This window comes from Cherax quadricarinatus, chromosome 10, assembly GCF_038502225.1.
Source record: "Cherax quadricarinatus isolate ZL_2023a chromosome 10, ASM3850222v1, whole genome shotgun sequence".
Lineage (NCBI taxonomy): Eukaryota > Metazoa > Arthropoda > Malacostraca > Decapoda > Parastacidae > Cherax > Cherax quadricarinatus.
Genome location: NC_091301.1, coordinates 50,156,576 through 50,183,238, shown reverse-complemented (window position 1 = coordinate 50,183,238; position 26,663 = coordinate 50,156,576). Strand labels below are relative to the sequence as shown.

Genomic DNA, 26,663 nt, shown 5'->3' with positions numbered 1-26,663 from the left:
AATGGGAGTCAAAGTCGGCAAAATCGCCGATTCGTAAATATCGCTGACACATCAAAATTCACGAGAGCATAATTTGGTCAGTTTTCCATCAAATTTCGTACTTTTTGTTTTATTACATTCACAAAAAGATTCTCTACCATTTCATAAGAAAAAATAAAATTTTTTTTTTTTTGAAAATTCTTGGACACTGGGGCACCACTTCAGATTTTGGCCTTGGACCCTGAAAGGGTTAAGACTATCTACAATACGAGGGTCACTATCTACAATACGAGTGACATACTACTGTATACAAAGGCACTTGTTATGCTGAGTATTTCAAGAAAATTAGGTCAGTGTCCCAGGATAACATCCACACTAGTCGGCTAACACCCAGGTACCCATTTACTGATGGGTAAACATAGACAACAGGTGTAAAGAAACACGCCTAATGTTTCTACCCTGGCTGGGAATCGAATATTTACCAAAAATCATATATGGCTAACCCAAGCCAGGTACTAAAAATAAGCCACGTTGACTTTTTTTGGGTTATCCTAGGTTTTCTACACATATGCTGCTATATGTGATAATCTATAAAGAGAAAATAACTTTTTTGTTTCCGGTTTATGGTGCAGTACGAGTGTATACGACAGTTAGCCCTGTGCTACACTCCGTTTTCTCTAATATAAACCACCAAGACAGGGATAGGAGAATGGTATTTGTATACCATATACTCTTCATACCTCTGTCGAACTACTCTGTGTTATGCCAAATATTATTCATTCTGGAGTATTTAACATGTTTTATGTTATTTATATTGTTTATTATGTCATATTAGATCAATTGTCATAGGCAAATAAGCTGTAGTGTTGATATTAGCGTAATAATAAAGCATATTCTCCTGCTTCATGAGACTGAGCTCATGACAGCCGACAGTGGCTTCAAAGCCACCTTATCTTTAATGGATAATGTACTGTGTAGGTGCTTTACAATAAGGAAGTTCGCAGCTGACCTAGAGACTGTTGACTGGCCTACAGAATTCTCCAAGGCCAATGGTATTGATGACTGGACAGACATTTTTCTTAACAAATTACTTAGACTATACAACAAACATTGTCTTATAAAAACGAAACAGATCACAAACAAACGGCTTGGTTGCCCATGGCTAACCAGCACCATTCTGAAATCCATTGACAAGAAACACCAATATGAAAAGCAATATAGACAGGACTTAATACACAAAGATATTCTTAAACACTATTCATCAGTTCTCACCAAAGTAATAAAGAAAGCCAAACAACTATACTACTACAGTAGATTCACAGACACTAGAGGAGATATAAAAATGACCTGGAAAAAACTCTCTCAGATTCTAGGGACCCACAAACTGAAAAAAAACAAGAATATTGTCCTAACTAAACCTAAAGAAACACCACTACATCCCACTGACACAGCTAACAAGATAAACGACTTCTTCTCAACCATAGGATCTAATCTTGCCAATAAAATCCCACATACCAATGCCCATGCCGGGGACTACCTAGATGGGAATTTCCCAAATTCCTTCTATCTTGCTCCAACTGAGCCCTCAGAAGTCACCGAGATTATAAAGTCACTTAAAAATAACTCGGGGAATCTGTCTCATGTCCCACCATTACTGTACAAGCGAGCGGCCCATGTCCTTTCGCATGCTACTTCATTACTTTTTAACAAGTCACTAGAAACTAGCACCTTCCCGAAACTACTCAAGATGGCAAGGGTTACACCAATACATAAAGGTGGTGACCCTACAGACTTAAACAACTATAGGCCAATATCAAACTTACCATTGCTATCCAAAATCTTCGAGAAACTCGTGCACAGGAGACTATATTCATTTATAACAGCACAAAACATACTCAAACCCTGCCAATTTGGATTCAGGAAAAATAAAAGCACTAATGATGCAATCATAAAAATGCTAGATCTGCTTTACACAGCATTGGAAAATAAGGAATATCCACTAGGAATTTTTATTGACCTAAGAAAAGCTTTTGACACAGTAGACCACGACATGCTACTCCACAAACTTGACCATTACGGTATAAGAGGCCACGCGCTTGCTTATTTCAAATCTTACCTTACTAATAGGTATCAGTATGTCACCATTAAAGACACAGCATCAACAACACGCCCACTTGATACTGGAGTTCCGCAGGGAAGTGTCCTTGGTCCCCTGCTCTTCCTCATATACATCAATGATCTTCCAAACGTATCCCAACACCTGAAACCCATTCTCTTTGCTGACGACACGACTTATGTCATCTCTCACCCTAATCTTGCCACCCTCAACACCATTGTTAACGAGGAGCCGATCAAAATATCGACTTGGATGACAGCCAATAAACTTACGCTTAACACTGACAAAACCTGCTATATTATGTTTGGTAGCAGAGCAGGAGATGCACAAATTAACATTAAGATCGACAACACTCTACCAGACATAATGAGGGCAAATTCCTAGGCCTACACCTTGACAACAACCTGAATTTCAGCACCCATATCCAACACAAAACCTAAAAAGTATCCAAAACGGTTGGGATCCTCTCCAAGATACGATTCTACGTGCCGCAAAATGCCCTTATCACACTATACCACTCACTTATTTATCCATACCTCACCTATGCTATTTGTGCTTGGGGATCAACTGCAGCAACACACCTAAAGCCAATAATAACCCAACAAAAAGCTGCAGTAAGAATAATCACTAAATCCCATCCCTGGCAACACCCCCCCCCCCCCCCACTCTTCATAGATCTAAACTTACTCCCTGTTTAGTACATCCACACTTACTACTGTGCAATCTACATCTACAGGACCTTAAACTCCAATATCAACCTTGACCTAAAATGCTTTCTTGATAGTTATGACAGAACCCACAGGCATAACACCAGACACAAACATCTCTACGACATTCCCCGTGTCCGACTAAACCTTTACAAAAATTCAATGTATGTCAAAGGCCCTAAAATCTGGAACACCCTACCTGAGAACTCTAGAACTGAAGACACATTCATCACCTTCAAAACTACCATTAGAAAACATCTTATCTCCCTGATACACCCCATCAACTAACTACACGAATACCACCTGGTGGTTCACACTTACACTCACTCACCCATTTGACCATAAACAGAAATATTAATCTCAATCTTAAAATAATGAATTCTATGATACTCCAATACTGAAACTATGTACTGTGCCAAAACAAAAGCATTCACATTGCTAAACTCACAAACTAGTATTTAGTCACTTAGCCATAATACCAACTTACCTCATAATTTATAATATTTTAAAATAAAGAATTAAACTAAGTCTGCCCGAAATGCCTAGCCATGCTAGGTGTTCTAGTGGTACACTCTGTAATCATTATTTAACTACATGTAAACCACACAATAACCAAATTCTGTAAATTCAACATTGTAATCCTTATAGAGAATAAACTTTGAATTTGAATTGAATTGAATGAGAAGCATTTCTTTTATTCATTGGAACCATGGCTAGGGCTAAAAGTAAGCAGGTTAAAACAATAAATGGAGAAAAAGAAATTGGAATGATTTATGCAGCAAGTAGCGCCACCAAACAGTACCAGCAGGTTGGTGTGGCGACCCTGGAAATTTGAAATTATGCTAGCCAAAATTAGTGCCGAATAACTGAAGGAACCAAATAACTGAATGCCGGATTTGTGATGGCGGACCTGTAGTTTGTTGGATTATTTATTGGGGGGCAACAGATGTATCAGATCATTATTTAGTTGTAGCTACAGTTAGAGTAAGAGGTAGTGTGGGGGTTGAGGCGGGATGGGATAGTTTTAAAAATGCATTGTTAGAATATAGGGCAGAAGTTTATGGCTATATGAGGGTGGGTGCAGGAGGAAAGAGGAGTGAATGGCAGAATGATGATGTAAAGTGTGTGATAAGAGAGAAAAAGTTTGCTTATGCTAAGCTTTTACTTAGTAGAAGTGATATAAGAAGGGTGGAGTATATGGAGACTAAAAGAGAGGTGAAGAGAGTGGTGAGGGAATGCAAAAGTAGAGCAAATGATAGTGGGTGAGCTGCTGGCAGTAAATTTGGCTGAGAATAAGAAAAAGTTTTGGAGGGAGATTAACCCTTTGACTGTTTTGATCCTACGAGCCACTGTGTTTTTATTATTTTTTATTTTATTTTTATTTTTATTTTAAAATTTGAAACATACGTACAGAGGTACAAAAAATACAGGTTAGAGCAGCATGCCAAAGCCACTTATATGCATAGCATTACGGGCAGGCTTAAAATTAGCTTAAGATTAGCTAAGCAATGATGTAATCAGTGATAAAACATTATTGTAAACAGATAACAATAAAGCACAAATGAGTATTACAAAGACAGGTCATATGGTTGCATGCATTTCTGTACATTCAGTAGAATGGAGTATTCTGTTAGGTAGTGTATTTAAAAAATAACAAAGTTAGATTGGGTAGTGTTTCTTTTATATTTACAGGTAATGAGTTCCAGATTTTAGGGCCTTTTATGTGCATTGAGTTTTTGCATAGCGTGAGATGGACACGAGGAACATCAAAGAGTGATCTGTGTCTTGTGTTATGGTCATGTGTTCTGTTGAGGTTGGCAAGGAGATGTTTGAGGGGAGGGTTAATATCAGAGTTAAGTGTTCTATGTATGTAATAGGTGCAGTAATAAGGATGAATGTTTTGTATGGTGAGCAGGTTAAGTGTTTTGAATATTGGTGGAGTGTGCTGCCTGTAGTGGGAAATTGTTATCATTCTGACTGCAGCCTTTTGTTGGGTAATTAGTGGTCTGAGATGGTTAATTGTTGTTGAGCCCCATGCACAAATTCCATAGGTGAGATAGGGGTAAATAAGAGAGTGATATAGGGCCAGGAGTGCTGACTGTGGAATATAGTAACGTATCTTCGATAGTATGCCTACAGTCTTGGAAATTTTCTTAGAAATTTGTTGTATATGTGTATGAAATTTGAGTCTATTATCAAGGTGGATTCCTAAGAATTTTCCCTCTGTTAGCTTTGTGATAGGAGATCCGTTTATCATTATGTTAAGAGGGATATCTGTAGCTCTGCTTCCAAACTGAATGAAGTAGGTTTTGTCAATGTTTAGTGTAAGTTTGTTAGTCCTCATCCAGGTTGACATTTTCTGTAATTCGGTATTTACAGTATTGGCTAGCATGACTGGGCTCGGGTGAGAGAAGACGTATGTAGTGTCATCTGCAAATAGTGTGGGTTTGAGTAATTGTGAAGCATTTGGTAGGTCATTTATGTATAGGAGAAAGAGAAGAGGGCCAAGGACGCTTCCCTGTGGGACACCAACTGTAATTGGTTGTGTGGAAGAGTTTGCCCCGTTTGTGTACACATACAGTGGACCCCCGCATAACGATCACCTCCGAATGCAACCAATTATGTAAGTGTATTTATGTAAGTGCGTTTGTACGTGTATGTTTGGGGGTCTGAAATGGACTAATCTACTTCACAATATTCCTTATGGGAACAAATTCGGTCAGTACTGGCACCTGAACATACTTCTGGAGTGAAAAAATATCGTTAACCGGGGGTCCACTGTATTGGCTTCTGTTGCTGAGGTATGACTTGAGGTAGTTGAGGGAGTGCCCTCTTATACCATAGTGTGACAATTTTATGTGGAGCAAGTCATGGTCAACTGTATCAAAAGCTTTTCGTAAGTCAATGAAGATCCCGAGTGGGACTTCTTTTTTTTCTATTGCAGTGTATATATGTTCTAGCATGTGTATAATAGCATCATTTGTATTTTTGTTAGGCCTGAAACCAAATTGGCAGGGGTTGAGTATGTTTTGGGAGATGAGATAGGAGTAGATTCGTTTATGAATTAATTTTTCGAAGATTTTTGAGAGAGGGTGTAAGCTGGATAATGGCCTATAGTTATTCAACTCGGTTTGGTCTCCTCTTTTATGGATCAGGGTGACCCTTGCTATTTTGAGAACTGTAGGGAAGGTAGAGGATTCAGTGAATTTGTTAAAGAGTGTTGCAATGATTGGTGATAGCACTTGTGACACTTTTGTATATAAAGGGTGGTAAGGTATTTATATCTCCTGTCTTGTTTTTTAGTGTGTTGATAATAAGGGAGACTTCATATGGGTTGGTCGGAGCTAAGAACAGTGTGTTTGTGTAGTTACCAGTGAGGTAGTCATTTGGTGGGGTATCTATGCTTGGGATTTTATTGGCAAGGTTTTTTCCTATAGTGGAGAAGAAATCATTGAGTCTGCTGTTTCTGTTGGTGGGAGTTGGGGTTCATCTGCTTTTGCTAATTTAATTTTGCTATTTCGTGTTATCTTTTTTGTTCCTAGAATTTCTGATAGGGTTTTCCAGGTCTTTTTTATGTCACCTCGTAAGTTGGATAATCTGCTCTCATAATACAATTTTTTTGCCCTTCTTATCAGGCTGGTTAGGATTGACGAGTAACATTTTGTTTGGTCTCTGGTTATGTGACCCATTCTGTACTGTTTTTCATAGAGGTGTTTTGTATTTATGGATTTGAGAATGCTGGGTGTTAGCCAGGGACTATTCAGACTCTTAGCTGTCATCTGTTTAGTTTTTTTAGGGCAGTGCTTGTTATAGAGGTATTGGGTCTTTTTTAGAAAATTATTAATACATTCGTCAATGTCTGTATAGATTTCTAGCTCAGTGTGCCAGTCAATGTTTGTTACTGCTGTTGTGAAGTTGTTAATGGCTGTCTCATTGTGAAGTCTGAAGGTGACTTTAGTAGTGTCTTGGGGTAATTTACCAAGAGTTGTTATGAGGAAAGTAGGGTAGTGGTCTGTGGTATTATCTGTGATTATGCCTGATTTTAAAGGGGATATGGTGTTGGTCCAGATGTGGTCAAGTAGGGAAACACTAGTCTCTGTAACTCTTGTAGGTTTTGTTACTGTTGGTAGCAACATGCAGTTACTCATTGTGTTTGTGAATTCAGTAATGTGTGGGTCCTGGTCTTGCAGGAGATTTATATTGAAGTCACCTGAGAGTAGTAAGTGATCTTTGTTCATGTGTGCATCAGTTATCATACTTCCTAGGTTTTGACTAAATTGGCTAATGTTTGATTGTGGAACTCTGTAGTTGTTTATCAATGTGAGAGGTTTTTGTAGGTACTTGGATTTGAATTTAGCTATTATATATTCCCCATGTTCATCCCTTGTGCAAGTATTAGTGATACATTCTAGTTGGTCTGAGTAGTATATAGCTGTGCCACCCCCTTGTTGGTCTGGCCTACAGTTAGTTATGTATGGCTGTGTAACCAGGAATGGCATAGACATCAGTAGTATCAGGCTTTAGCCAGGTTTCAGTTAGTGTAATGATGACATATTGGCATGCAAGGAATTTAGTAATGCTATGAGGTCATTGTAATACTTGCTTAAGGATCTGATATTGTAGTTAAAGACAGTTACGTTGTTGTTGGCTCTGAGGAGTGCCTTTGATTGTTCTGCTGTGTAGTAATTACAGTAAGTGTTTGATTCATTTAAGTCATTAACCCTTTCAGGGTCCGTCCCGTAGATCTACGGCTTTACGTTCAGGGTCCAAACCGTAGATCTACGCCATGAGCTCAGCTCACTCTGATAAACTGTGAGTGGTACATTTGGACCTAGATATGAGAGAATACATCTATGTGGTATGTGTGCACCACATAAAACAGATCCTGCAGCACACTGTGGATAATGAGAGAAAAAAAATGAAATCATGATTTTTCGATTAAAACAGCAACTTTGCAGTGTTTTTTCGTATGTTTTTTATAGTTGTATTTGCGATTTCTTGGTCTCATTTGATAGAATGGAAGACATATTACAGAAATAGAGATGATTTTGATTGGTTTTAGCACTGGAAATGGCTTGAAACTGAGCTCAAAGTAGCAGAAATGTTAAATTTTTGCCGATATTCAAGAGTAAACAAACGACCTCACACGTCTAATACACATCAGCTGGTGGGTCTGATATACATTCACAAATATGGTGATGATATTTATACAATTATTACAGTATTGCATAACAGTAAATCTTCTATTTTTTGGTGTGAATAAAAATTCATTATGTGAATAAAAAATCAAAATGGAATTTATTTGTAAAGCCTCAAAACATAACTAATGAACAGAGGAAATGTTAGTTTAGTGCCAGGAATGCCTACATTGTTCATTCTGGACCCTATTTTGAAATTAGAATATTTTGAACTTTGTGTTAAATTGGCCAAATTAACAGTTTCCGATCACTTTATTTTGTAGTTGAAACAGTTGACTTGGCGATTTCTTGTGCTCAATCGATAGAATAGAAGTAATACTAGTGAAATAGCTAAGAATTTGGTTGACTGGAATAATGTAATTGGCCTAAAATGGGAGTCAAAGTCGGCAAAATCGCCGATTCGTAAATATCGCTGACACATCAAAATTCGCGAGAGCATAATTTCGTCAATTTTCCACCAAATTTCGTACTTTTTGTTTTATTACCTTCACAAAAAGATTTTCTACGATTTCATAAGAAAAAATAACAAATTTTTTTTTTGAAAATTCTTGGACACTGGTGCGTGACTCCAGATTTGGGCCTTGGACCCTGAAAGGGTTAAATAAGAGGTTGGTATCAGGATCAATGCTTGTAATCATAAGATTTGTAGTGAATCTATAGTTAGAATTAAGTATGAAACAAAGTAATTATTCTAAAGCTAAAAAATAGCACCTGAGTTATTTAACAAATGTAATAAAAAATGAGCTAAGGTAGTTTTTTAAAGCTAAAATAAAGGAAACAATATAAAAGGGACGAAAATAATTTGTGGTGAACAAATAAAGTGATGATAAAATAATGGAGCTTGGGAATATGATAGTAGGTACGTAGTACTTTTAAGGTAATTCTTTTAAGTTAGAGTTAGGGAAAACAATATAATGAGTTTTGGAATATACATGTAATGGCAAAATAGTGAACTTGTTACAATTTAGCACCTGAGAATAGCACCTTGATTATTTTAACAATTGTGAATATATGAGCTAGGGTAGTTAAATAAAGCTAAAAATAATGGAGAAAATGTATAAGGGACTAAATTATGTAAAGGTAAACAAAGTTAAATGGACAGATTGTCATTATGAAATAATATTGGTTTTGGAGTAAGATCTGATTTGTAATATTAAATAAGTTGAGTAGTTTATTGCACAATAAAAAGTAAAAAAATATGAGGTAGTTGGTACTAGCTAGCAAAAGATAGTTTTGGGACTTGCAAAAAAAGTAATTGGAATGTACACTAATTGCACACACAATAAAAGGTGACTAAAACAAGTAGTGGTAAACAAAATAAATGGACAGGTAAGAACGATGAAAAATGGTAATTTGGAGTAAGATTTGACTTGTAACACAAAATTATGAGCAATTAATAGCATTAAGAAAGAAGTATAAAGTTTTTGAGGTAGTTGGCATTAGCTAGTGATGAAAAAAAAATAAAAAAATAATAATTCACGATATAATAGTAACGTACACTATATGCACCACACGTATATATGTATTAAGGGCACTTATCTAATCTGTTAAAGAAATGTCAGCTTTTCTAAGGAAGGTAGAGAAATCATGCTCATTTGAGATGGTATATTGTTGTCCTGTTGATGTTTTCCTTACTAGTATTTTCCCATCTCGCTTGAAACACTGATGTACAGTGGACCCTCAACCAACGTTGGCATCGTCTAACGTTAAATCCGACTAGCGATACATTTTAACGCAAAAATTTTGCCTCGACTAGCGCTAAAAAACCCGACCAACGCTATTCGTTCCGTTCGAGACGCGTCTACTTTGGCCTGAGCACGCCTCACTTGTCCCGTGGGTGCCAGTGTTTACAAGCCAGCCAGCCACTACAGTCCCAACCAAACATGCAATCGGAACATTTCATATTATCACAGCGTTTGTAGTGATTGCACCTGCAAAATAAGTCACCATGGGCCCCAAGAAAGCTTCTAGTGCCAACCCTACAGCAAAAAGGGTGAGAATTACTATGGATATGAAGAAAGAGATCATTGCTAAGTACGAAAGAGGAGTGCATGTCTCCGAGCTGGCCAGGTTGTACACAAAACCCCAATCAACCATCGCTGCTATTGTGGCAAGAAAACGGCAATCAAGGAAGCTGTTCTTGCCAAATGTGCAACTATGTTTTCGAAACTGAGATCGCAAGTACTCGAAGATGTTGAGAGACTGTTATTGGTGTGGATAAACAAAAAACAGATAGCAGGAGATAGCATCTCTCAAGCGATCATATGTGAAAAGGCTAGGAAGTTGCATGACGATTTAATTAAAAAAATGCCAGCAACTAGTGGTGATGTGAGTGAATTTAAGGCCAGCAAAGGTTGGTTTGAGAGATTTAAGAATCTTAGTGGCATTCATAGTGTAATAAGGCATGGTGAGGCTGCCAGTTCGGACCACAAAGCGGCTGAAATATATGTGCAGGAATTAAATGAGCACATAGACAGTGAAGGATTGAAACCTGAACAAGTGTTTAATTGCGACGAAACAGGCCTGTTTTGGAAGAAAATGCCAAGCAGGACCGACATTACTCAGGAGGAAAAGGCACTCCCAGGACATAAGCCTATGAAAGACAGGCTTACTCTTTTATTCTGTGCTAACGGTAGTGGTGATTGCAAAGAGAAGCCTTTATTGGTGTATCACTCTGAAACTCCCAGAGTGTTCAGGAAAAACAATGTCCTCAAGGCTAATTTGTGTGTGCTGTTGAGGGCAAACAGTAAGGCATGGGTCACTAGGGACTTTTTCTATGACTGGTTACACCATGCATTTGCCCACACTGTGATAAATTACCTAATTGAAAAGAAATTAGACCTTAAGTGCCTCCTGGTATTAGACAATGCTCCTGGTCATCCTTCAGACTTGGCAGAGCGACTTTCTAGGGACATTAGCTTCATTAAGGTGAAGTTTTTGCCTCCTAATACCACTCCTCTCCTGCAGCCCATGGACCAGCAGGTTATTGCAAACTTCAAGAAACTGTACACAAAAGTTATGTTTGAAAGGTGCTTTGTAGTGACCTCAGAAACTCAACTGACTCTAAGAGAGTTCTGGAGAGATCACTTTAGCATCCTCAATTGTGTAAACATTATAGGTAAGGCTTGGGAGGAAGTGACTAAGAGGACCTTGAACTCTGCTTGGAAAGATATGTGGCCAGAATGTGTAGACAAAAGGGATTTTGAAGGGTTTGAGGCTAACCCTGAGAATCCCATGCCAGTTGAGGAATCCACTGTGGCATTGGAGAAGTCCTTGGGGTTGGAGGATGTGGAAGAGTTGGTGGAAGTGGACAATGAAGAACTAACTGCTGATGAGCTGCTAGATCATCTTCAACAGCAAGAGGCCACACCTGAGGAAACTGCTTCGGAGGAGGGGAGAGAGAAATTGAAGAAGTTGCCTACTTCTAAGATTAAGGAAATGTGTGCAATGTGGCTTAAAGTGCAAACCTTTTTTGATGAAAATTACCCTGACACAGCTACTGCAAACTGTGTTGGCAACCTGTACACTGACAATGTTGTGAAACACTTTAGAAATGTCATAAAGGAACGGGAGGTACAGGCCTCTATGGACAGATATGTTGTGCGACATAAGTCCAGTGACTCTCAAGCTGGTCCTATTGGCATTAAAAGAAGAAGGGAAGTAACCCCGGAAAAGGACTTGCCACCTCAAGTCCTAATGGAAGGGGATTTCCCTTCTAAACACTAAGACCATCAACACTCTCCCCTCCTCCTATCCCATCAATCATCACCAGATCTTCAATATAGGTAAGTGTCATGTAACTGTGCATGTCTTCTTCAGTTTGTGTGTATTAAAATTAATATTTCATGTGGTAAAATTTTTTTTTTCAATACTTTGGGGTGTCAGGAACGGATTAATTTGATTTCCATTACTGTATTTCTTATGGGGGAAAATTAACTCGACTAACGATAATTTCGATTAACGATGAACTCTCAGGAATGGATTAACCCCTTCAGGGTCCAAGGCCAAAATCTGAAGTGGTGCTCCAGTGTCCAAGAAATTTTGAAAAAAAAAAAAATAATTTTTTTTTTTTACAGAATTAAAGAGCATATTTTTGTGAAGGTAATAAGACAGAAAAAAAATTCTGATCAGTACTTACCGAGATACAGTGCCAAGAAGTTTGTCAAAAATGATGTGGTGGCGGCAACATCGACGAATTCCACATACGCGCATTACATTATTTTGCGTTTTTTGTTGTTTTTTCTTTTCTTTTCCAATTTTTTCTATTCCTACTAACATTTGGGGCCTGAGAGACCAATACTGTATATAATGTATATATATAAACTCACTGTATTGAACACAATAACCGCACTAAAGTTATTATCATATTATTGTTTACCACTGTTGTTTATTACAATAAACATGCACAAATCTTGTATAATACTAATGTTCTATCATATATTTACATATTTACAATCACTGGACATGATTTTAGAACTGCTGGAGCTTGTGGAACTCCTTGAAACAAGGCACCATGCACAGAGGCACCTTACATTCCTCACACTAAACCGAGTGTCTTTGCGTCTTTGTTGCCGTCGTTTTGTTTGTGCACAGACGATGCATCTCTTCTTAGCAAATTTCTTCTGAGTTGAAGGAAGTTGTATTATGAAATGATCACCTTCTCTCCTCAAACGCTTGGGTATATCCTGAGGAATTCGAGGACCATGTTGTATTGCAGGTGTTGTTACCTGGTACTTCATTATGAGTTGTCTGACAACAGACAAACAAAATTCACCATACGGTGGTCTGTTCCCAGTCTTTATTTGGTACATATTATATGCATTGAGCATTGAAATGTCCATGAGATGGAAGAAAAGTTTCATGTACCACTTGTAACTCTTACGAACACAGTCAACAAAACCAATCTGCATGTCACATTTGTCAACCAAGCGCATGTTTTGTGTATTATCAATCACTGTCACTGGTTTTCGAATACGTTCATTAGTCACTCGATCAACTTTGCCACTGTCTTGCATTTCATTAACCCTTTGAGGGTTTTGGTCGTACTAGTATGTCTTACGCGTAGGGGTTTTTGACGTACTAGTACGCATAAATTCTAGCGGCCTCAAATCTAGTGGGAGAAAGCTGGTAGGCCTTCATATGAAAGAATGGGTCTATGTGGTCAGTGTGCACAGTCTAAAAAAAATCCTGCAGCACACAGTGCATAATGAGAAAAAAAAAACTTTGACCATTTTTTTGGAATAAATCAGCGACTTTGCAGTGTATTTTCGTATGGTATTTATTGTTGTATTCTAGTTTTCTTGGTCTCATTTTATAGAATGGAAGACATATTACAGAAATTGAGATGATTTTGGCTGGTTTTACAATGAAAGGTGCCTTGAAATTGAGCTCAAAGTAGCAGAAATGTTCGATTTTTACCAAACTTCAAAAGTAAACAAATCGTGCCAAGCGTGCAATACACATCAACTGGTGATTCTAATATTCTTTCACAAGTGCACCAATAATATTTATACCATTTTTTACACTAATGCAGTAGTCTGCATAACAGTAAATCTTCTATTTTTTGTGAGAATAAAAATTCAAAGTGGAAAGCAAAAGAATATAAGAGGGGCCTTGAGACGTGACTAATGACTAGAGGAAATGTCATTTTAGTGCCAGGAATGTCTTTCTTGTTTATTCTGGACCCTATTCGGAAATTGGCATCTTTTGAAATTTGTGTGAAATTGGCAAAATTGCTAAATTCTGACCACTGTACTGGATAGTTGAATTTCATAAATGGGTGGTTTCTTGCACCCATTCAATAGAAAAAATGGAGTTCTAGCGAAATATTCATGTTTTTTGTCGACTAGTACAGCGAAATTGGCCGAAAATGGGGCTCAAAGTGGGCAAAATCGCCGATGCGTAAACATCGCCGAGACCGCTAACTTTGCGAGAGCATAATTCCGTAAGTTTTCTATCAAATTTGAAACTTTTGGTGTCTTTATGATCGTGAAAAGATTCTCTATCTTTTCATAAGAGAAAATAATTTTTTTTTTTTTTAAATTTGGCCGACCCTGAGAACGAGTTTCGGAGAGGGCCTGTCGACCCTCAAAGGGTTAAGGTGAATGGTTGTCAACAATGTGACATCTCGTTTGTCATGCCACCGTAATGCCATGATGTCATTGGCAGTAAACACCTGCACGTCATCACCACGAGCACCTGCGTTGAGCCTGGGCATATGTTTACGATTAGAACGCACTGTGCCACACACATCTGTCTTGTTCACTCGCATGAAATCACTGAGTAATGGGCTTGTGTACCAGTTATCAGTATATAATGTATGCCCCTTACCAAGATAAGGTGCCATCATGTTTCTCACTACGTCACCTGAGATACCCAATAACATCTTGGTATCTTTCAATGTTTTACTACCCGTGTATACAACAATATCCAACACCAGGCCACTGTCACAATCACAGAGTACAAACAGTTTTATACCAAAGCGTTTCCTCTTGCTCGGTATATACTGCTTGAATGACAGTCTACCTTTGAACAAAATCAAAGACTCGTCAATTACAAGATTCTTGAATGGATAAAAGTATATGCTGAACTTTTGTTTGAGATACATGAAAACATTTCTAATCTTGTATAACCTGTCACTTCTGTCAGGCCTGGTTTTGTCAGAGAAGTGCAACATACGTAAGAGTAAGATAAACCTGTTCACTGGTATGATTTCACTGAAGACCGGGGTAGAAATTAGCCGATCTGTGGACCAGTGTGCTTTTATATTATGCTTATAGACGTGAGGCATAAGCATTATTGTTGCAAAAAGCAAATGCATTTCTGCAACAGTCGTCTCTTTCCACCTGTGTAGTCTTGACTGTGGTGATAAGATCGTATTTGCCATGGTGTACTCAAAATACTTATTACTTTCCCTGACAATAATTTCCATCAATGGCTGGTCAAAGAATAATTCAAAGAATTCCAGTTCATTGGCCGTGGTTCCAAGGGGACAAGTAGGTAGAATTCCACTTTGAGAGTCATCAAAGTGGTGAGGCTTGGGAACAAAATTGGGATTTTGCTGCCAATCCCACATACGGTTTTCTGGTGGATACTGGGCATCATAGGCTGGTTTTGCGGGTGGTTGTGGTGGGCTGGTGGCTGGCGCTCCACTTTGTCCTTGAACTGACGAGTCAGCAGCATGGGTCCCAGCATGGCCTGGTGAGTCACGCATGGCGGTGCCACTACCATGACCACTAACACCATCCACTGATGCCTGTGGTCTATCCATGCCAAGTGTAGCCACATCATCCTCACTATCACTACCTAAAACTGGTGTTGGGCCACAGGATGTACTCCGTCCCCTGGGCACAGCATAGGGTACACTACCCGAGCGCATGCGGCGGCGAACATACCGACGCTTCACTGGTGAATATGATTCCTCACTATCACTACTCGAATGATCGTCGAGCGCAATAAAATCACAGTCCACGTCACTATCATCATCATTACTAAAGTCAGAGGCCTGGCCACGCGAAAATATTAGTTTTCTCTTGCGATTTTATTTATTTATTTATTTATTTATTTTATTTTTATTTTATTTATTTAAAATTTGAGCACACATACAGAGGTACAAAAAATACAGATAAGAGCAGCATGCCAAAGCCACTTATACTATGCATAGCATTACGGGCTGGCTTAAAATTAACTTAAGATTAACTAAGCAATGATGAAATCAGTGATAAAACTTTAATGTAAACAGATTACTATAAAGCACAAGTGAGTATTACAAAGACAGGTCATATGGTTGTATGCATTGTTGTACATTCAGTAGAATGGAGTATTCCGTTAGGTAGTGTATTTAAAAAATAATAAAGTTCGATTGGGTTTTAGGTTTAACATTTATGTGATATAATTGTGAGAAACATTTAAGATATACAATTTATAAGGTTCAGTTATTCAGTATTTATTTGGTTTTGGGTGAGTAAGTGATCTTTGAGAAGAGACTTGAATTTATAAACAGGTAGTGTTTCTTTTATATTTACAGGTAATGAATTCCAGATTTTAGGGCCTTTTATGTGCATTGAGTTTTTGCATAGTGTGAGATGGACACGAGGAACATCAAAGAGTGATCTGTGCCTTGTGTTATGGTCATGTGTTCTGTTGAGGTTGGCAAGGAGATGTTTGAGGGGAGGGTTAATATCAGAGTTAAGTGTTCTATGTATGTAATAGGTGCAGTAATAAGTATGGATGTTTTGTATGGTGAGTAGGTTTAGTGTATTGAATATTGGTGGAGTGTGCTGCCTATAGTGAGAATTTGTTATCATTCTAACTGCAGCCTTTTGTTGGGTAATTAGTGGTCTGAGATGGTTACTTGTTGTTGAGCCCCATGCACAAATTCCATAGGTGAGATAGGGGTAAATAAGAGAGTGATATAGGGCCAGGAGGGCTGACTGTGGAACATAGTACCGTATCTTCGATAGTATGCCTACAGTCTTGGAAATTTTCTTAGAAATTTGTTGTATATGTGTATGAAATTTGAGTCTATTAACAAGGTGGATTCCTAAGAATTTTCCCTCTGTTAGCTTTGTGATAGGTGATCCGTTTATCATTATGTTAAGAGGGACATCTGTAGCTCTGTTACCAAACTGAATGAAGTAGGTTTTGTCAATGTTTAGTGTAAGTTTGTTAGTCCTCATCCAGGTAGATATTTTCTGTAATTCGGTATTTACAGTATTGGCTAGCGTGACTGGGCTCGGGTGGGAGAAGACGTATGTAGTGTCATCTGCAAATAGTGTGGGTTTGAGTAATTGCGAAGCATTTGGTAGGTCATTTATGTATAGGAGAAAGAGAAGAGGGCCAAGGACACTTCCCTGTGGGACACCAACTGTAATTGGTTGTGCAGAAGAGTTTGCCCCATTTGCATACACATATTGGCTTCTGTTGCTGAGGTATGACTTGAGGTAGTTGAGGGAGTGCCCTCTTATACCATAGTGTGACAATTTTACGTGGAGCAAGTCATGGTTAACTGTATCAAAAGCTTTACGTAAGTCAATGAAGATCCCCAGTGGGACTTCTTTTTTCTCTATTGCAGTGTATATATGTATGAGAGTATAGTTTTACCAACGCTCTTATATGGGTGTGAAGCGTGGGTGATGAATGTTGCAGCGAGGAGAAGGCTGGAGGCAGTGGAGATGTCATGTCTGAGGGCAATGTGTGGTGTGAATATAATGCAGAGAATTCGTAGTTTGGAAGTTAGGAGGAGGTGCGGGATTACCAAAACTGTTGTCCAGAGGGCTGAGGAAGGGTTGTTGAGGTGGTTCGGACATGTAGAGAGAATGGAGCAAAACAGAATGACTTCAAGAGTGTATCAGTCTGTAGTGGAAGGAAGGCGGGGTAGGGGTCGGCCTAGGAAGGGTTGGAGGGAGGGGGTAAAGGAGGTTTTGTGTGCGAGGGGCTTGGACTTCCAGCAGGCATGCGTGAGCGTGTTTGATAGGAGTGAATGGAGACAAATGGTTTTTAATACTTGACGTGCTATTGGAGTGTGAGCAAAGTAACATTTATGAAGGGATTCAGGGAAACCGGCAGGCCGGACTTGAGTCCTGGAGATGGGAAGTACAGTGCCTGCACTCTGAAGGAGGGGTGTTAATGTTGCAGTTTAAAAACTGTAGTGTAAAGCACCCTTCTGGCAAGACAGTGATGGAGTGAATGATGGTGAAAGTTTTTCTTTTTCGGGCCACCCTGCCTTGGTGGGAATCGGCCGGTGTGATAATAAATAAAATAATAAAATAAATATGTTCTAGCATGTGTATAATAGCATCATTAGTATTTTTATTTGGCCTGAATCCAAATTGGCAGGGGTTGAGTATGTTTTGGGAGATAAGGTAGGAGTAGATTCGTTTATGAATTAATTTTTCGAAGATTTTTGAGAGAGGGTGTAAGTTGGATATTGGCCTATAGTTATTCAACTCTGTTTGGTCTCCTCCTTTGTGGATCGGGGTGACCCTTGCTATTTTGAGTACTGTAGGGAAGGTGGAGGATTCAATGGATTTGTTAAAGAGTGTTGCAATGATTGGTGATAGCACTTGTGACACTTGTGATAGCACCGACCTTGAGTCACGAGTGCCCACACCAGAGGTAGAAGATTGAGGATCGTCGGGGTTTTCTGCACTATTATCGATATCCTGGTCATTCTTTTCGGTCACTAACTGATCAAAGCCGTAGAATTCGTCTTCATTTCCACTTCCATCAGTGTCAGAACTATCAGATAGGAAGAGGAGAGTCCCAATTTTCCGGGGAGTGAGAGCTGACTTGCGATGAGGCATGGTGAACAAGGGTAACTGAGCCGGCGTTCCCACAATGCTATGCGGGCGCCTAGATTTTTTGTTTATGGCGCAGACCCACCACGCAGACCCGTTCTCTCACATGTAGGCCTATGAGCGTTTTCGCGCTAAATTTGACGGCGCTAGAATTTTGCCATAGATCTACGGTTTGGACACTCAACGTGAAGCCGTAGATCTATGGGACGGACCCTGAAAGGGTTAATGGCGTTGGTCGAGGGTCCACTGTATTTTGTTTTCCTGTTTAAGTTTTCTCAGCCTGAACAGGAGGTTTTGACGTTTTCTTGTTAGACACTCATTTATGTGCACTCCATTTTTCATTGTAATTGCTGATTTAATTAGGTCGTTTCTTTTATCGTATGAATGAAGTCTGATCATTATGTACTGTGTTTACTACCTGGTTTTCCTAGCAAACGTGTTTCTTTTGATTTCATTGTTTTGCACGATGACTTGTACGTGGTCCTGTATTATTCTGATTGCAGTTTCTTTGCACTGTGCTTGGGTTATATCACTAGGAATGTGTGGACTGTTTGACATTTAACGTATATACAGTGGACCCCCGGTTAACGATTTTAATCCGTGCAAGAGGGGTAATCGTTATGCGAAATAATCGTTATGTGAATGAATTTTCCCCATAAGAAATAATGGAAATAAAATTAATCCGTGCAAGACACCCAAAAGTATGAAAAAAAAATTTTTTTTACCACATGAAATGTTAATTTTAATACACACAAACTGAAAAAGGCATGCACACTTACATGACACTTACTTTTATTGAAGATCTGGTGATGATTGATGGGATGGGAGGAGGGGAGAGCATTATCTTCTTACTGTTTAGAAGGGGAATCCCCTTCCATTAGGACTTGAGGTAGCAAGTCCTTTTCCGGGGTTACTTCCCTTCTTCTTTTAATGCCACTAGGACCAGCTTGAGAGTCACTGGACCTCTGTCACACAACAAATCTGTCCATAGAGCTCTGTACCTCCCGTTCCTTTACGATTTGTCTAAAATGGGCCACAACATTGTCATTGAAATAGTCACCAGCACGGCTTGCAACAGCTGTGTCAGGGTGATTTTCATCCATAAAGGTTTGCAGTTCAACCCACTGTGCACACATTTCCTTAATTTTTGAAGTAGGCACAATGGATTCCACAACTGGCATAGGCTTCTCAGGGTTAGCCCCAAACCCTTCAAAATCTTTCTTAATTTCCATACTAATTCTCACCCTTTTTACCACAGGGTTGGCACTAGAAGCTTTCTTGGGGCCCATGGTCACTTATTTTCCAGAAACAGCACCGAAAACACTGTAATAATACGAAATATTCCGATTGTATGCTTGGATGTTATTGCGGAGGCTGGCTGGTAAACAATGCCACCGGCGGAACATGTGAGCGTGGCTCAGGCCGCACATTGGAAGCGTCTCGGACGAAAATCGGTAAGCGGGTTTTTAAGCGGTATGCGAGGCAAAATTTTTGCAATTAAAGTAAGCGGTATGCGAAATAATCGCTATGTGATGCCATCGTTATGCGGGGGTCCACTGTATACTCATAAATTCTAGCTGCTTCAAATCAAGCAGGAGAAAGTTGCTAGGCCCACATGTGACAGAATGGGTCTATGTGGTCAGTGTGCGCCATATAAAAAAAATCCTGGAGCACGCAGTGCATAATGAGAAAAAAAAAAAACTCCGACTATTTTTTAAATTAAAATGCCGACTTTGTGGTCTATTTTTGTATAGTATATATGGTTGTATTCTCTTTTTCATGATCTCATTTGATAGAATGGAAAACATGTTATAGAAATAGAGGTGATTTCGATTGATTTTACTATAAAAAGAACCTGGAAATGGAGCTCAAATAGGAGAAATGTTTGATTTTTGCCGATGTTCAAAAGTAAACAAATGAGGTCATTGTCCAATAAATGTCCAACTAGCCATTCTGATATGCAGTCATGAATGGGTTAACATTATTTGTACAATTATTACAGTATTGCAGTAGTCTGCATAACAGTAAATCTTCTATTTTTTGTTTGAATAAAAATTCAAAGTAGAAAGCAAGAGTAATATCAGAGGGGCCTGGAGATGTGATTGATGAACAAAGAAAGTGTTATTTTAGAGCCAGGAATGTCTGCATTGTTCATTCTGGACCTTATTTTGAAATTGTCATATTTTTTTAATTTTCGTGAAATTGGCCAAATTGCAAATTTCTGACCACATTATTGGGTAGTTGAAATTAGTAAAAGGGCAGTTTCTTGTACTCATTCGATAGAAAAAATGGAGTTCTAAAGAAATAGCCATGAGTTTGGTCGACTGGAGCAATGAAATTAGCTGAAAATATGGTTCAAAGTGGGCGAAATCGCCCATTTGTAAATATCGCCGAGGTCGCTAACTTCGCAAGAGCATAATTCCATCAGTTTCTCATCAAATTTCATTCTTTTGGTGTCTTTACAATTGGGAAAAGATTCTCTATCATTTCATAAGAAAAAATAAGTTTTTTTTTTTTAAATTTTGCGACACCAGGAGACACCTCAGGTTTTGGGGGCTGCGACAGTCAAGGGGTTAATAGGTTAAGAAAGCCTAGGGAACAAATGGGTTCGACAGTTAAAGACAGAATAAGGGAGTTAGTAGATGGGGAGTTGGAGGTATTGGGAAAATGGTGGAAATATTTTGAAGAACTGTTAAATGTTGATGAAGAGAGGAAGCCAGTAATTTCATGCACTGGCCAGGGAGGTAAGACTTCTTTTAGGAGTGAAGTAGAGCCAGAAGTGAGTGTGGGGGAGATGCATGAGGCATTAGGTAGAATTCAAGTGTTTACTTTGAAACACATCAGTGAACAGTATTTAGATAAAGGTAGGGAAGTTTTTGTTGCTTTTATGGATATAGAAAATTCATATGATAAGAGTGGATAGGGGAACAGTGTGGCATATGTTGCAAATGTATGGAATAGGTAAGAACATAAGAAAGAAGGAACACTGCAGCAGGCCTACTGGCCCATGTGAGGAAGGTCCAATTCTCCTACCGGCTTAAGCCAATGTCTTAACCTAGTCAGGTCAGGTCATGTTCACATAAGGAAGGAGCACGGCATCTGACCTAGTAGCACAAGCTAGTCAGGTCAAATTCACACCCCCCGTAACCCACTCATGTACATACTTACCTAACCTAGGTTTAAAACTACTCAATGTCTTAGTCTCTATGACAGTACTCGGGAGTTTGTTCCACTCATCCACAACTCTATTACGAAACCAGTGCTTTCCTATATCCTTCCTGAATCAGAATTTTTCCAGTTTAAAGCCATTGTTGCGAGTCCTGTCTAGGCTGGTAGATAAGACACATAGGCAACATTTAGGCAACTTTATTCCGAAATGTTTCGCCTACACAGTAGGCTTCTTCAGTTGAGTACAGAAAGTAAGCAGGAGCAGTAGAGATGTGAAGACGATGTAATCAGTCCATCACCCTTGAAGCCGTAGATTTGAGGTTGTCACTCTGTCAGACACTGCAACACAATGGCATCTTAGTACAGAAGAGAAAACACCTTGGACAACTTTTTCAAGTGAGAATTGTTTGATCTGAGAGGGACCTGACTTCTCAGTGGCTACATTCTCACTATTACTGCTACTCTGCACCTCTCCTTTGGACAGTATTTAAGTCTCAACACTGTCACTTCATCTTCAGTTAGTTCCAGACTTTGGAACAGAACTTCTCCAGGCTGAGGGACTGACAACCTCAAATCTACAACTTCAAGGGTGATGGACTGATTACATCGTCTTCACATCTCTACTGCTCCTGCTTACTTTCTGTACTCGAATGAAGAAGCCTACTGTGTAGATGAAACGTTTCGGAATAAAGTTGCCTAAATGTTGCCTATGTGTCTTATCTACCAACCTGTCGGTATTGTATACCATTTGATATTCATCCTGTCTAAGCTAGACATTTTTAGCACACTATTTACATCCCCTTTGCTCATTCCTGTTTTCCATTTATACACCTCAGTCATATCCTCCCCTAATTCTGTGCCTTCCTAGAGAATGCAGATTCAGGGCCCTCATTCTACCCTCATAGGGAAGGTTTTTTGATACATGGGATCAATTTTTTCATCCTAGTAAGATACTAAATGTTGTAAAGAGTTTTTATGAGGATAGTGAGGCTTAGTTTAGGGTGTGTTGGAGAGAGGGAGATTATTTTCCAGTAAAAGTAGGCCTTAGACAGGGATGTGTAATGTCTCCATGGCTGTTGAACATATTTATAGATTGTTTAAAGAAGTAAATGCCAGGGTGTTGGGGAGAGGGGTGGGATTAAATTATGCAGATTCAAATACAAAATGGGAGTTGACATAATTACTTTTTGTTGATGATACAATGCATTTGGGAGATTCTGAAGAGAAGGTACAAAGGTTAGTGGACCAGTTTGGGAGGGTGTGTAAAGAAGAAAATTGAAAGTGAACATAGAGTAAGGTGATGAGGGTATCAAATGATCTAGGTAAAGATAAATTGGATATCAAGATTGGAGGGAAGAAGCGAATGTATTCAGATATTTGGGAGTAGACTTCTTGGCAGATGGGTTTATGAAGGATGAGGCAAGCTGTAGAATTGATGAAGGGAATAAAGGTGAGTGGTGCATTGAGGTATCTGTGGAGACAAAGAACATTATCCATGGAGGCAAAGAAGGGAATGTACGAGAGTACAGTGGTACCAACACTCTTATAGGGGTGTGAAGCATGGGTTGTGAATGTTACAGCAAGGAGGAGGCTGGAGGCAGTGGAGATGTCGTGACTAAGGGCAGTGTGTGGTATAAACATTACGTAGAGAATGCATGGTGTGGAAATTAGGAGGAGGTATGGAGTTACTAAAAGTATTATTCAGAGGGCTGAAGAGGGGTTGTTGAGGTGGTTGGGTCATTAACCCTTTCAGGGTCCGTCCTGTAGATCTGTGGCTTTATGTTCAGGGTCCAAACCGTAGATCTACGTTATGAGCTCAGCTCACTCTGATAAACTGTGAGTGGCACATTTGGGCCTAGATATGAGAGAATACATCTATGTGGTATGTGTGCACCAAATAAAGCAGATCCTGCAGCACACTGTGTATGATGAGAGAAAAAAACAAATCATGATTTTTCAATAAAAACAGCGACTTTGCAGTGTTTTTTCGTATGTTTTTTATAGTTGTATTTGTGATTTCTTGGTCTCATTTGATAGAATGGGAGACATATTACAGAAATAGAGATGATTTTGATTGGTTTTAGCACTGGAAATGGCTTGAAACTGAGCTCAAAGTAGCGGAAATGTTAAATTTTTGCCGATGTTCAAGAGTAAACAAACGACCTCACACGTCTAATACATGCCAGCTGGTGGGTCTAATATACATTCACAAATATGGTGATGATATTTATACAATTATTACAGTATTGCATAACAGTAAATCTTCTATTTTTTGGTGTGAATAAAAATTCATTATGTGAATAAAAAATAAAAATGAAATTTATTTGTAAAGCCTCAAAACATAACTGATGAACAGAGGAAATGTTAGTTTAGTTCCAGGAATACCTACATTGTTTATTCTGGACCCTATTTTGAAATTGGAATATTTTGAACTTTGTGTTAAATTTGACAAATTAACAATTTCCGATCACTTTATTTTGTAGTTGAAACAGTTGACTTGGCGATTTCTTGTGCTCAATCGATAGAATAGAAGTAATACTAGTGAAATAGCTAAGAATTTGGTTGGCTGGAATAATGTAATTGGCCTAAAATGGGAGTCAAAGTTGGCAAAATTGCGGATTCGTAAATATCGCTGACACATCAAAATTCACGAGAGCATAATTTCGCCAATTTTCCATCAAATTTCGTACTTTTTGTTTTATTACCTTCACAAAAAGATTCTTTACCATTTCATAAGAAAAAACAACAAATTTTTTTTTTTTAAATTCTTGGACACTGGGGCACCACTTCAGATTTGGGCCTTGGACCCTGAAGGGGTTAAGAGAGGATGGGGTACTTTAGGATGACTTGGAGGGTGTATAAATCTATAGTGGAGGGAGGGAAGGGTTAAAAGAGGTTTTGTGTGCAAAAGGCTTTGGCATACAGCAGGCATGTGTGAACATGTTAGATAGGATTGGAAACGAATTGCTTTTGGGACTTGACGAGCTGTTGCAGTATGAGCTGGATAATATTTTGTGAAGGTATTCAGGGAAGCCAGTTAGCCAGATGTGAGTCCTGGAGGTGGGAAGTGCAGTGTGTCCACTTCAAATGCTGTTTAGAGTGATATCTAAACTGTTGTATCTGTGTGCCTTTGTGAAGACAGTGATAGAGTAAATGATCGTGAAAGTGTTTCTTTTTTGGGTCACCTGCCTTGGTGGGAGATGGCCAGTGTTGCTGATGAGTGATTATTTTGTCACCAATTTCAACACAAAATAAAATCATAAGTTTTTATTTTATCAGGCTCTGCTTATTTTACTCTTAGTCCTCCCAGAAAACTGCATCCTTTCATTATACAGTGGACCCCCACATAACGATTACCTCCGAATGTGACCAATTATGTAAGTGTATTTATGTAAGTGCGTTCGTACGTGTATGTTTGGGGGTCTGAAATGGACTAATCTACTTCACAATATTTCTTATGGGAACAAATTCGGTTGGTACTGGCACCTGAACATACTTCTGGAGTGAAAAAATATCGTTAACCGGGGGTCCACTGTATAAGAAAAACAAAACTTTTTTTACTAGTTCATATTCATGTGAGGACTATCCACCTGCATCATGTCACCCTTGTTTACTTGTTCATGATAATGTGAAGACTATCCACCTGCATCATGTCACCCTTGTTTACTTGTTCATGATAATGTGAAGACTATCCACCTGCATCATGTCACCCTTGTTTACTTGTTCATGATAATGTGAAGACTATCCACCTGCATCATGTCACCCTTGTTTACTTGTTCATGATAATGTGAAGACTATCCACCTGCATCATGTCTCCTCTAGTCATCCACTGAACATTTTTGTTTAAATCAAAATGAATATTTACATTACTGATATAATCGACTTTATCATAGGTAAATATGCAGCTTCTACTGTTTTTTTTTTTCATCTTTTATTAAGGCCTGTTGATTTTTTCTTCTGTGCCAGGAATAAGATATACTTGAACTTTTTCACAGCATAAAGCACTAGAGTTAGGAGAGAGAGTCACCAAACTCAAGGCTGAGCACGAGGTGTTTGTCAAAAAGGAGAATGCTATCAAGTCCAGTAAAATAGAGATTGACCAGGAGCTGGAGAAGTATGATGGCATCATCAAGGAGAACAAGGCTAAGATGTCCCACTGGAAGAAGCAGGTCAGTCTACATCTACTGTATTAACATTGTTCCATTGGAAGAAACACACCAGTGTACATCTGCTGTATTAACATTGTTCCATTGGAAGAAACAGGTTACTGTATATACTATACTATATTAACATCATTTCATTGGAAGAAACATGTAAGTCTACATCTACTGTATTAACATTGTTCCACTGGAAAAAAAATATCATTGTATGGTAGTGTTAATATAATTAACCCTCTCAGTGTCTGCCCTGTTGTATCACGGCTTTGAAGCCAATGTTGGTCCTGTAGTATGATGCCATGAGCTCAGCTCACTCACTTAAGCTGTGACTGGCAAATTTAGGCCCAGATATGGGAGAATGGGTTTTTGTGCTAAGTATGCACCATATAAAAAAAAAATCCTGCAGCACGCAGTGTATAATGAGAAAAAAAGTGAGACCGTGTTTTTAGTTTAACCCTTTTGGTGTCGGTCCCGTTATATCACGGCTTTAAAGCCAGTGTAGGTTCTGTAACATGACAAAAACTCTAGTGGCTTCCAGTCTGGTGGGAGAAAGCTGGTAGGCCTACACATGAGAGGATAGGTCTGTGTGGTTAATGTGCGCAGTATAAAAAAAATCCTGCAGCATGCATTGCATAATTAGAGGAAAAAAAGCATCAGTGTTTTTAGTGTAAAACAGCGACTTTGCAGTGTATTTTTGTATGGTTTTTATGGTTGTATTCTCGTTTTCTTGGTCTCGTTTGATATGACTCACGAAATTGTAATGATACAACTGCAAACCAACCATACCACGGACGGGGTTAGAACCAATGATCAGAGAGTCGTAAAACTCCACACCGACGCGTTAGCCACTGGGCCAGCTAGCCACAGTAAGATTCATCCAGCTGGCCCAGTGGCTAACACATCAGTCTGGAGTTTTATGACTCTGATCGCAGATTCTAACCTTGCCTGTGGTATGGCTCATTTAACAGAATGGAAGATACAGAAGGGCCCCACTTATGGTGTTTCTCCTCACAGCGTTCTGCTAATCTGGACATTTCAAA

General features: G+C 38.9%; 1 protein-coding gene across 3 annotated transcripts in view; it reads left to right on the top strand.

The window, feature by feature from the left end:
• glu (structural maintenance of chromosomes 4-like protein gluon) overlaps nt 1-26,663 on the top strand; it is a 429,361-nt gene that overhangs the window by 218,271 nt on the left and 184,427 nt on the right. For all 3 annotated transcript variants that reach the window (XM_070083815.1, XM_070083816.1, XM_070083817.1), the window contains one exon: nt 25,462-25,635. In XM_070083815.1, the coding sequence (XP_069939916.1) occupies nt 25,462-25,635 (174 nt within the window). The remainder of the gene's footprint in view (nt 1-25,461; nt 25,636-26,663) is intronic.